The sequence below is a fragment of the Phoenix dactylifera genome, chromosome 9, assembly GCF_051530095.1.
Source record: "Phoenix dactylifera cultivar Ajwa chromosome 9, Ajwa_hap1_PhDact_Kaust_v1.1, whole genome shotgun sequence".
Taxonomy (NCBI): Eukaryota; Viridiplantae; Streptophyta; class Magnoliopsida; order Arecales; family Arecaceae; genus Phoenix; species Phoenix dactylifera.
The window spans coordinates 13,472,814-13,485,366 of record NC_143198.1 but is presented as its reverse complement, the minus strand read 5'-3'; the positions used below and the strand labels follow the sequence as shown (position 1 = coordinate 13,485,366).

At 41.1% G+C, this 12,553-nt stretch overlaps 1 protein-coding gene across 3 annotated transcripts in view; it reads left to right on the top strand.

Annotated features, from left to right (window-relative positions):
• The first annotated feature begins 1,831 nt into the window (after positions 1–1,831).
• LOC103696246 (ARM repeat superfamily protein) overlaps positions 1,832–12,553 on the top strand; it is a 109,019-nt gene continuing 98,297 nt past the window's right edge. Inside the window, exons 1-2 of one of the 3 annotated variants that reach the window (XM_088704234.2) lie at positions 1,832–2,183; positions 2,733–2,918. In XM_088704234.2, coding sequence (XP_088560360.2) covers positions 2,079–2,183; positions 2,733–2,918 — 291 coding nt within the window. In that variant the 5' untranslated portion in view covers positions 1,832–2,078. Of the gene's footprint in view, positions 2,294–2,732; positions 2,919–12,553 lie in introns of all 3 variants that reach the window. The other 2 variants (XM_088704238.2, XM_088704236.2) reach the window with 2 other exon arrangements.

Sequence of the window (12,553 nt, the reverse complement as noted above, 5' to 3'; positions counted from 1 at the left end):
TTTTAATCTAATTAATTAAATGACTCCTAATTGGATTAGGATTGAAGAGTTCAATAGATTCATGGTTCAATTAAATTCTAATTGGATTAGGATTTGGAGGAATTAAATTGGGTTCATTTAATCCTTTTTAGAAAAAAATTGGGTCCCTAAGTATGTGGCTAAACCCACCCCACTTAATCATGTTAAGTGGGGTGTGAGAATAGAAGGGAGAAGAGGGAGGGGCCCACGCCCCTCCCTTGCTTGCGTGAGATGAAAAGGAGGGGCTATGCTCATCCTTATCTATTATGGCATTAAAAGGAGAGAGGTTTTGGCCCCTCCGATTCATGCCATTTTTCTGGGAGTTCACGGCAGCAAGTCCCTTCTTCCTTCCTCCTTTCAGCCACAAGGGAAAAGAAAAAGAAAGGGAGGCGTGGTGGCCCTTCTTCCTCCCATTCTTGGTTCCAACAAAAAGAAAAAGGAAAAGGCTGCAAGTGTGTTGTTCTTGTTCCTTTTGATCCATCCTTCTTCCTCCTCCTCCCTAAGCATTCAAGAGTTGATTGAAAGGGAGGACTTCAGTCATCAAAAGCCATCTCTGCAAGGGAGCTATCACCCCGGGGAGATACGAAGGCTTCGATCGGTTCAATATTTCGTGTGGATACCCGTAGAGGCCGGACGCGTGTGCGGCTTCTATTGAACCTTCACCAAATACCTCGTCAATCAGATTTGCGGAGACCATCTACCCGCACAAGGTAAAGATCTGATCTTCTTAATGATTTTAAAATGATTTAAAATAATTTAATTCTAATCCATCTACAAACGAAAGGTTTTAAAATACGTTCATGCGATGAACGGATCCCGCATATGTTTTCCGCTGCAATCTGAAAATTATTTCGAAATTTTCATGGCATATGAGGGATGCTAACAGGGGCTTATAGGAGATCATAACAGTTCTGAACGCTACAAAAGCAGGAGGAGAGCCCCAATTTTCCTCGGCCATCTCAAGGGGGGACAACGTGACTGGGCGGGTGACCTCCGCGCATGAAGAAGAGTCTGATCTGCTACCACCCATGGGTGCGTTGTCCTATCCTTGAAGATTCGAACATTCCTTCTATCCAGCTGTGGTAAGCCAAGTAGGCTACCCTGATCCCCGGACTCTCCAAACCCAACCTCCACAAGAAAGTCTCCAAAAAAAGCAGGAAGTCTTCTGTCGTCAACCACCCCTATTGAGGGGCCTAGAGGCTTGAGGCGCACTCCCAGATCTGGGTGGCCCTCGGGCATCCAAGAATGACATGAAAAATGGACTCCTCCACTCCCGGGCAGTCCGAGTACTCAGGCGAAATATGCATCTCTTGTCGGGCCAGCATGTCTCTAGTAGGCAGACGACCTCAAGCCACTTTCCAGACGAATAAGGCAACTCTGTGATGAATGCGGAGCCTCCATGTCTAACCTCCTTTAATCTGGCGCGCCAGTGCCCTCCTGACCACCCAGACTACTTTGTCCTCTCAGTCATGCTCCATACCCTCCTATTCCGATTAGACATGAAAGAAAATGATAAAATGAGGCAGATCTGAATATCTTATCTTACAGTATTTAAAGCAAATTGGATGATCATCTATTTCTCTTTCGCCCTAAGGATGCGGTGCTATTTAGAATGTGCATTTGTCCAGCAACTATCTAGCCTTTTGCGCGTCTCAAGCCCCAGGTTGTAATTTGCGTACGCTCGTTTCCTCCGGTCCTACGCTCCTTTCCAGAGACGGCAGCCCCGTCCATTTACGAAAATACGCCAGCCGAACACCGCAGATGGTCTTGCTCATCAATTCCACTATTAGGAGCTGTTCGATCACTATCAGACGACACCACGTGGCCTGACCCTCTCCTACCCCGCGAGGGAGGGAGAAGCGAAGAAGCCATATTTGCTCGCTCCGCCCGAACCCGCTTTTCTTTTCTCCTCCGCCTCTCGCGATCTCGTAATGCTACTCCCCTCCCCCTTTTCTTTCCCCCGAAGCTTTCCTCTCCCTTCGAGCTCTGACCCCTAACCACTTCCATTTTCCTTCGATCCAACAAACCCTAGCGGAGAATCGTCGTTCCCCCAGCAGGGGATGGCCTTCATGGCGGTGCTCGAGTCCGATCTGCGGGCCCTTTCCGCCGAAGCCCGCCGCAGGTACCCGGCGGTGAAAGACGCTGCGGAGCACGCGATCTTGAAGGTAGCCATCAGTGGATCTCTCGTTCGATCCCCGTTCATTTACTGGTCGATCCGTGAGATGTTACCTTAAAAATCTTGAGGCTTCGGTGTTGCTGCTTCAATTCAGTTGCGGTAGATTCCGCCACTTGTGATTGAAAGTACACACGTTTAAATACTATAATTTAGACGAGATATAAGCTACTTTTTACTTATATCCATAGAAATTTGATATATTTAGTGGCTTGTGGAGCATGGGATCACTTATTGCGGTGGAAGTTTAATAGACTTATGAAAAAAATTCTTTCGTAAGCAAGTGGGCGTACTAGATATCATATAGGTTTGTTGGTTTTCATGTTAATTTTGATATAACTGGTCATGCTCTTGAAATTATACATGACAGCTGCAGATGAACTTCTAATTTGGCTGTTTGCGTTACTCTAAGATGATTTTTATGGAACAGAAAATTATTGATCTTAGGCTGAATGAACTGTTATTTTCATTTTTGACCTTGTTATGTGGACTACTGAGTGAGTTATATTGTAAATGCCACGTCTCATGATGTTGTCTTCAGCTACGTTCGCTGTCAAGTTCGAATGACATTTCTCATAATGGGGACATATTGAGGATATTTCTCATGGCATGCGATGTTAAATCGGTAAAACTGAGTGCCATTGGACTATCATGTTTGCAAAAGCTCATATCACATGATGCGGTTGCACCATCAGCTCTGGGAGAAATACTATCCACTTTGAAAGATGTAAGCTTCTCCCATATCAACATGCAAATTTAGAAAAACTATTTTCGCTTTTCTGTCCTTATTGTTTGATGATGTATGCTTATACATGGCTATAGAAAATGCCCAGCTTGTGTAATGATGCTCTTATTCATTTCTCTATCCATGGAATGCCTCTTACTTTAGTTCAAATAAGGAAATGGTCTTTTCTCATGTCTGTATTATAACAAGTTTTGAACTATACCCTAAAAAAAATTTAACCATATATGAGGATGCTGAAGTTTTGCTTTAAGACCTTCACATGACTTGAACCCTAACCATCAATCTGTACAGGATGTAGCATGAATATAATGTTATGGGCTTTAAAGGACTTTCTAGTCCACCCTATCAAGAAGGTGTTAGAGGAATGTGGGACGTGCACTTCGAGTTGAATGCCTACTTAAACCTTAAAGAGGCACACATGATGTCAAAGTTTATATGGTCACCTATTCAGGTGTAATTCACACATGTATATTTAATTTTTAAGGACATTTTTATCAGCATCATAGCAAATTGCTATATCAAAGCCTAAAAACCATAGAAAATTGGAATTGATTGGCTTTTTGCTATGTTTCTATTGTATAGTTGAGAGCCTATCAAGAAATTTCTTATGGTGTTGAATGAGGTCTTAGGTAAAGGAAAATAAACATGTTGTAAAATGACAATGGTTAATAAGCTTACCAATTGAGAGGAGGAAATACTGAATAATATTACGGTGTCATATTCAACAATCACTTTTTTTTTTAGTTTCAACATTGTTGACTGCCAAAAGGCTCAAGAAATATTGTTGGAACTTTGTGACTTGATGATGTTATGAAGAACTACTATAAAAATAACTGTTATCATGACATGGCTTGCATGCAATGAGAGAATTTGTGAAGTTAACAATATTATTAACAATGCTATTTGCAAGTTTCTATTAGTTGGCTATACTTTGATTTACTTGATCTTGCATCCATTCAAATATGCAAGCATCTAAATTGAACTAATAGAAAAATTTTCTCGCTTTGATTTAGTATTATAATGGTGATGTTTCCCTCCTTGCTCTCTCAATGTTTGCATATTGGATAGGGAAAACTGTTGGCAAGGTTAGCCAGAGAATTTGTTCCCCAAGTTTAAAGGGACATATGTAAATACCTCAAAAACTTTCCTTTAGGATGGGAAAAGTAGCGGGGCAATTTCTTTTGGGGCCCAACCTTTCAAAGGCTTTACTTTAGGCAAGAAACGGCTTGAAGTGATACTAAACGTGTGCAAAGGGGAAAAAATTGTATTGGGGCTTCCTTAAGAAAAGTTGTAGGGATTGAGTGTATCACCATCATGTAAGCATGTGGCTCAATCTTGCCAACGCAGCGAGTGATGTTGCTAGACCTATTCAATAAAGTTCGATATGTATTGAGTATTGACAATCTTTCTTGTTCTAAACAAAGGGCTGTAAATAGGTCTTAGCATTTACTCCGGTATCCCCTTCTTCTTTACTACCCACCCCATCTTTACCTTTCCCAACCAAAGTACAAGAGTAAATATGAGGGATTCAGTGCTAGTGTATTGATTAGTTACTAGATGGAATGGGAGACTGGAAGCACACTGGAGGCCTAGCAGTTTTGCTCTTCTCAGTAGGCTCCCTTACCGTGTCCCAGATATGTAATGCTTTGCAGGCATCGAATTTATGGCCAAAGCATTGGCTCAAGATGAAGATCCAATTTTAGACTGATTCCATTGGATCTTTAACCAAGACTTTGTCCCAACTTGAAGATTTATGATCGTAGATCCTGGAGATTCGGTCATTGGATCTCTAGTAAAAAAATGCATCCATGGTTGACGATCTGAATGGAAACCAAGTTAACACCACTTTTTTAGACAAGACCATAGCAAAATTAAATATTTGATCTGGAATCATGTAGACTTCGACCGTGCTGCTGGCGTGCTTTGGTGCCTTTGCCTTATGGTATATACTCTTCTATAACTTTCTTTGTTATCACCACTCTTAACTTCCTTCACTTTGATTTCGGTGCCTGTGGATGTCAAACTCACCCATTCTAGCTTCATTTGGCTAGATCTCCATCATCGATAGCCCTATACAAGTATGACTTACTTTGACCACCTTCATAAGCATGTTCGTGGTCGCCACTTCCAATGGTAGATTCTCTCTAGGATGATCGGATGCCACTAGTGGTTGTTGGTGGTGGGTTTGCCAAGTCTTTGTCTTGGCCAGGCAGGAACAACTTTGTGGTGATGAAGTCCTCAGTTTTACCATTTGCATGTGCATATGCATGTTTGGGGATGTACTTTGTTCATTTCTGGTCATGAGTTGGTGCAATAGTTTGTGTCATCATTGAGACAAGGAGTGACCTAATGTGGGTCAAGTGTCGCCTCCAATTGTGGAATTGCTATTGGTGCAATGCCAAGTGGGTCATTCACCTTGAGAATTTGGTGGTGTTTGATCCAATCTTGAGCTTTTTCGACATGTACATGATCTTGCCTCCCTTCATGTTCACCATGTGTTTGACACTAGCAAGCTATAAGTGATGGTAGGATGTCGTAGGTACGACTCCAGTATTGTTGACTCACTGTCAGAGTTTAGCTTCCTTCTTTTCTTCGGCTAAGTTGAGATAATAGTGGGTTTCCCTTCCTTCTTTTTCTTTTTTTTCTGTCCTAAGCTAGAGCTCTGATTTGTGTTGATTCATTATTGGTGGTGTTGGAGTTATAATGATGTTAGATTAGTCTCGATGATGGCTGATTGACGACTTAGTTGACATTGCCATAGTGGTTGGTGGCTTTTATTTTTTAACTTAGTGACTCAGTTCTTTTTTAGCTATTATATGGTGCTGAGGTGGAGTAGAATAACGGAATAAAGCAGAAAGCTTTAAGATCCAACCCTTTCTACATGTACTAAAGAAAAAAGTTAGAAAGGATGCTTCAGATCCTGTATTTGATTGAAAAAGATGGTACATGGAGTAGAAAAGAAATGGCATGTTAGGGATAAATTAAAATACTGCTATATCCTTTTGTTTAGGAAAGTTAAATCTGTCAATGCATAAATTGTATCTGAGAGCTCTAGTTGAATCAATTTTCGGTCTTGTTTTATCATTACCTGTAGGATAAATAAACATATTATGGGCATGCTTCTCTACTACAACTCTAGGTAGGAAGGACCAAGAAATAGCTCTATGTTATAGGATCTTGAAAGGGATAAATGTGAAAGATGTTGTCTAAATATATTTAAGATTTTTGGAGGAGGAATTTCTTTCTTCTATTTGTTTAATAGGTATTAATATTAGCGATAGTAAAAAAGGCAATAAAACTACAACCAACTTTTCACCAGGGAAGGCCAATACTCATATAGAGCATTATCCCATTCAAGAAGCATGTCTCAAGATTAAAATCATAACCATAACCACATAGCCTTTTGCTAACTTAGGATTATGAATATTGAATATCTGACTTTGTGATTAACCCATTATTTGCAATATTTCTATGAAGTTTTAGGGTGCAAGAAACCATCTTTGGAGACTAGATAATCGATAAATGTAGGGACATGGTTGTTAAGTGACTCTGTTGAAGTGCAAATGTAGCGAAAACTATCCTTATATATTTTATGAAATAACTTGGAAGAACCTTTTTACAAGGGATTGAATTCATTCTGCCATTCACATTTGTCAGGGAGTCTAATTCTCCAAAATTAACTTTAGCCTAAAACCACCGGCAAATATCAGATTTTGTCACAGCTAAGGTTAGCCGAATAGGTACTAGGATCCGTATGTTGGCAGCGGAATTGGCATGCGCGGGATCAACGTTCATCTTATGAATGTTATTCAAAAATCGTTCGTAGATAGATTAGGATTAAAAATCTTTTAAAACATTAGGAAGATTAGATCTTCACCTTGTGCGGATAGATGATCACCGCAAACTGAAATTCGTAGTTTAGGATGAAGGTTCGCTCGAAGCCGCACACGTGTCCGGCCTCTACGGGTATCCACACGAAGCAGAGGACCAATCCAAACGCTCCAATCTCCCCGGGGTGCTAGCTCCCTTGCAGAGATTTGTTTTGATGGCTGATCAACTCTTGAATGCCAGAGGGAGGAGGAAGAAGAAGAAGCAACCAAGGAAGAAGATCACAAGCCTTGCAGCCTTTTTCCCTTGCTTGCGTTGGAACTCAAGATGGGGAGGAAAGGAGGGCCACCAAGGCCTTTCTTTTTCTTCCTTTGCTTGCGGCTAAAGACCAAGAGGAAGGAGGGGCGTATGGCACAAGGGAGAGGAGTTTCCAATGCCCTAGGTGCTGCCCCTTGATCCCCTTAAATAGCTTGTGGGGCTCCTAACTTTTAGGACCTCCAGACTAATTTCCAAGAGGGGCGCCGACCCCTCTTTGCTTTGCCGCACCAAGGAGAAAAAGAGGAGGGGCGTGCGCCCCTCCCTCTTGGTTAACCCTAGTCCTACTTTAAGGAGGATTAGGAGGTCTTCTTGTGGCTAAGTCCTAATCTAATTAGGCTTAGTCCAAGGTTAAACTAATTTGGGTTTGATCAAGTTCCAATCAAATTAGAACTCAATACGAATTATGACTCAATTGAACCCTTCAATCTTAATCCAATTAGGAGTCATTTTAATTCATTAGGCTGATAATTAATTAGGACTTAAGAAATCCTAATCCGATTAGGACTTATTTAATTTTAGTCCTAATCCGATTAGGACTCTAATTTGAATCCGAATTCCTAATCTAATTAGGACTTCTAGGAATCCTACTCTAAGTAGGAATTCAAGTTGGATTCAAAATCCTAATTTAATTAGGATTGTAGGAATCCTACTCCAAGTAGGACTTCCAGTCCTAATCCAATTAGGACTCCAGGAATCCTACTCTAAGTAGGATTCGTGTTTAAGTCTAATTAATTAATTCTCATTGTTTCTTCTTCAACTGATTATCAATTGAATTGATTACTTGTGATTCATAATCACAATTCAACCATCGGATCGGTCAATACCTCTAGTGTGTGTGACCCCATAGGTTCTCTTCTGACTGGTAGTGAGATATGTTGCGATCTCTATCACAATATCATTAATAACTCCTTTAAATGGGTTGGAACAATTCCAACTCAACTCATCAGGGTTTATCGATCATCAAGATATCCCTGTGAGTCTCACCATCCACCAGTGACACCTAGCGGTATATAGTGGCTACCCAGCAGAATGAAATGATGAACATCTAGGTGCAGTTATCGTATGATACAGTCCTTCTATCGTGGATCCCTACAGGATGGAGGTCATGGACAACTCGTCAAACCCCATCGTCTGTCATATGTCAAGATTTATTCGACTTAAGTTCGAGAGTGGAAAACTCTTTCTCCACTGTGTATACTGCCCCGGCCGAGGTCTTGCGAACTCAGTCTTATAAATCACATAGGATCTCTCCTTATCTATCAAGGTCGATATATTCAATATAGGTGCATACCCTACTCTTATAGTGAACCTACTGCAGCCAATCTACACTGCATGGACCTATATGTCTAGAGATCATGTATACGTGCAGTCAAACTACAATAACCTCGCTGTGAGTAGCCGAAGTACTGTAGGTCAAAGGACCAGTCACACTACTACAACATCAAGCAAGTCACTGACGAGTGGATAGACATCCAAGTGACTTCTTGTTTTGGTCACGCTCAGTATCCTTGTTCTCTAACAAGCACCTGCACTATTACTTCAGTGTCCCCACACCGTGGACTCGAGTCTCGTCCATCCACAAGGAAAGCAATGTGTACACTGATCTCATCGGATCGATCACCGTCCTTGTGATGATTCATCGATCAGGAGCATTTAGAAATTAATCACCAATGATACATGATTTAAATTCTCAACTCTTAAAAATATGCATCATCTTATTAATTCCTTGGACGATTCATAGACACATAAACAATATGAATGAAAAAGATGCCTTTTATTTATTCAATAATAATAAAATCAAGTACAAAATTATGTTCCAGAATTAATAATGTGTCAGCCAGATTGGCTTGTAGGGCATACATCTAACAATCTTCCACTTGCACTAGAGCCAATCAGTCATATATCTGAGTTCCATCTTCTCAAGGTGGGCTTCAGTCTTTTGCTGACTCAGCTGCTTAGTGAATGGGTCCGCCACGTTATCCGCGGAGTCTACTCTCTACATCTCGACATATTTCTTCTCAACATAGTCGTGTATGAGGTGAAAGCGCCGCTCTATATGCTTGAACTTCTGATGAAACCTTGGCTCCTTAGCAAGAGCTATGACGCCATTATTATCGCAGTAGAGTGTTATGGCATCTGATGACATTACATCCAATTTCGCAATGAATTTCTTGAACCAGAAGCTTTCCTTAGCAGCTTCAGAGACGGCGATATATTTAGCTTCCATAGTAGAATCAGCAATGATCGGTTGTTTAGAACTTTTTCAATTTACCGTACCACCATTGCACAAGAACACATATTCAGATGTAGACTTTCTATCATCGATATCAGTCATGATGTCTGAATCTGTGTACCCTATACCTTTAACTCTGATGCTCTTGCAAAGACCAAGAATAAATATTTAGTTCTTCTTAAATACTCAAGAATATTCTTCACAGCTGTCCAGTGCTCTTCACCTGAATTCGACTGATATCTGCTAGTGACACTCACAGCAAGGGCTATATCAGGTTGCGTACACAGCATGACATACATGAGGCTCCCTATTGCCGATGCATAAGGGATCTTGCTCATGCGTTGAATCTCTTCAGATTTGTTGGGGCACATCTTCTTGGAGAGATGAATTTCATGCCTAAGGGGTAAGAGACCCCTTTTGGAGTTTTCCATGCTGAATCTTTTTAGCACTTTCTCTATGTACATCTTCTGTGATAGGCCAAGCATCCTTTTAGATCTATTTCTATAGACCTTTATCCCCAAAATATAGGACGCTTCCCCAAGATCTTTCATGGAGAACTCTTTTTACAGCCAGATCTTGATCGAGGTTAGCATGGAAATATCATTCCCTATCAGGAGGATGTCGTCCACGTACAGTACGAGAAATACGACAGCTCTCCCACTAACCTTTTTGTAAACACACGGTTCTCTTCGTTTTTGATGAAATCAAACATTTTGATTGCATCATTGAAACGAGTGTTCCAACTCCGAGATGCTTGCTTTAATCCATAAATGGACCTTTACAGTTTGCAGACCCTGTGATTTCCATCACTGGAAGTGAAACCCAAAGGCTGCTCCATATAGATATCTTCATGAAGATATCCATTCAGGAAACCAGTTTTCACATCCATCTGCCAAATTTCATAATCATGAAATGCTGCAATGGTAAGCAATGTTCGGATGGATTTCAGCATGGCTACAGTGAAAAGGTCTCTTGATAGTCAATGCCTTCGCGCTGACTATATCCTTTCGCTACTAGCCTTGCCTTATAGGTCTCTATCTTTCTATCTGAACCTATCTTTCTTTTGTAGATTCATTTGCATCCAATAGGTACAATACCTTATGGTGGATCCACTAAGGACCAGACTTGGTTGGAATGCATGGAGTCTAACTCTGACTTCATAACTTTGAACCATTTCTCGGAATCGATATTTGATATCGCCTCGTCGTAGGTTTTGGAATCCTGTATGTGTTCCCTATCTTCCATGAGGAACATTTCCTTAGTATCCTCTTCAAGTATACCTAAGTATCTATCGGAAGGATGGGAGATCCTACTAGATCTGCGAGGTGGAGGAGGAACAACGTGTACTGGCTCTGTATGAATGGGTTCTATAGGATCCACGACTCGTTGCTTTTCAGAGACTTTCTCTTCAAGCTCAATTTTTCTCCCACTGCCTCTATCAAGGATAAACTGTTTTTCCAAGAAGATGGCATGTCGGCTCATAAACACATTGTGATCCTCTGATACGTAAAAATTATATCCTAATGACTCTTTAGGATATCCTATAAAATGAGCACTTATGGTCCTAGCCTCTAGCTTGTCCACCTGTAGTCGCTTGACGTAGGCTGGACATCTCCAAATCTTGAGATGACCAAGACTTGGTTTCTTACCATGCCATATCTCATACGGTGTGGTGGGAACGGATTTAGAGGAAACTCTATTCAGTAGATAAATTGCGGTAAGGCATCTCCCTAAAGAAACATAGGTAAATCAATGAAGCTCATCATGGACCAGACCATATCCAATAGAGTCCGATTTCTCCTCTCTGACACCCCGTTGAGTTGAGGTGTACCTGGAGGAGTCCATTGTGAGACTATGCCATTCTCCTTGAGATAGTCCTGGAATTCCCCACTAAGGTATTCGCTTCCTCGATCTGATCGAAGAGCCTTAAGGGATTTTTCAGTTTGTTTTTCTACTTCGTTTCTGAACTTTTCAAAAGATTCAGATTTGTGTCTCATAAGATACACATACCCATACCGTGAATAATCATCGGTAAAGGTAATGAAGTACGAATAACGACCCCTAGCTTGCACATTGAATGGGCCACACATATTTATGTGTACCAAGGTAAGTATTTCAGTGGTCCTCTCCCCATATCCTACAAAGGGCAATCTAGCCATTTTTTCTTGAAGATAGGACTCGCAAACTGGATATGACTCGGAAGTAAATGAGCCAAGAAGCCCATCTTTATCCATTTTGTTAATTCTGTCCTCTCCAATATGGCCAAGCCTGAGGTGCCACAAATACTTTTGGTTTATCTCATCCCTAGATCTCTTGGATCCTTTGGCACTCACTTTTTGCTCAGACACTTTTACAGATACATCCATATGCAAATGATAGAGACTATCAATCATAAAACCACGTGCGACTATTTTATTTCTGAAATAAATAGAACAGCAGTCTTTGTCAAATATAAAAACATGACCTTCCTGTGCTAGACATGAAACAGAAATCAAATTTCTGCTAGCAGCAGGTATATAATAACAGTCTCTAAGTAATAAACTAAAACCAGACGGTAGTTGCAGAGGGTAGGTGCCTACAGCCACAGCAGGAACTTTTGCCCCGTTGCCAATCCGAAGGGTTACCGCACCTTTCGCCAGCCTTCTACTTTTTTTTAGACCCTGCATAGTAGTGCACAAGTGAGCACTAGAACCAGAATCTATAACCCAACTAGAAGTAGAGGAAACCGTAAGGTTAGTTTCAATTATGAGCAAGTCTAACATACCTTCTGAATGTGTGTCTGCCTTCTTGTTCTTCAGGCTCTCGAGGTATAAAGGACAGTTCTTCTTCCAGTGGCCATCGACATTGCAGTGGAAACAATTTTCTTTGTCATTAGCCTTTTTCTTTTGGACTTCCTTCTTTGGCTTCTTGTATTTCTTCTGCTTCTTCGTAGGCTTCTTTTTCTTCCAAGTAGACTTTCTCTTGGAACCAGAAGTCAACTCAGCAGCAAGGACATTGCCCTTTGAACCTTTCAAGGCTCCCTCAGCAGTTATCAACATATTTAATAGTTCAGTCTTAGTGCATTCAATTTTATTCATGTGGTAGTTTACTATAAATTGTCCAAATGAATCAGGAAGGGATTGCAGAATCAGATCTACTTGCAAGTCCTTGTGCATGTTCATACCGAGCTTCTCAAGCTCCTCTAGGTCCTTGATCATAGTCAGACCGTGATCATGGACAGACTGCCCCTCGCGCATCT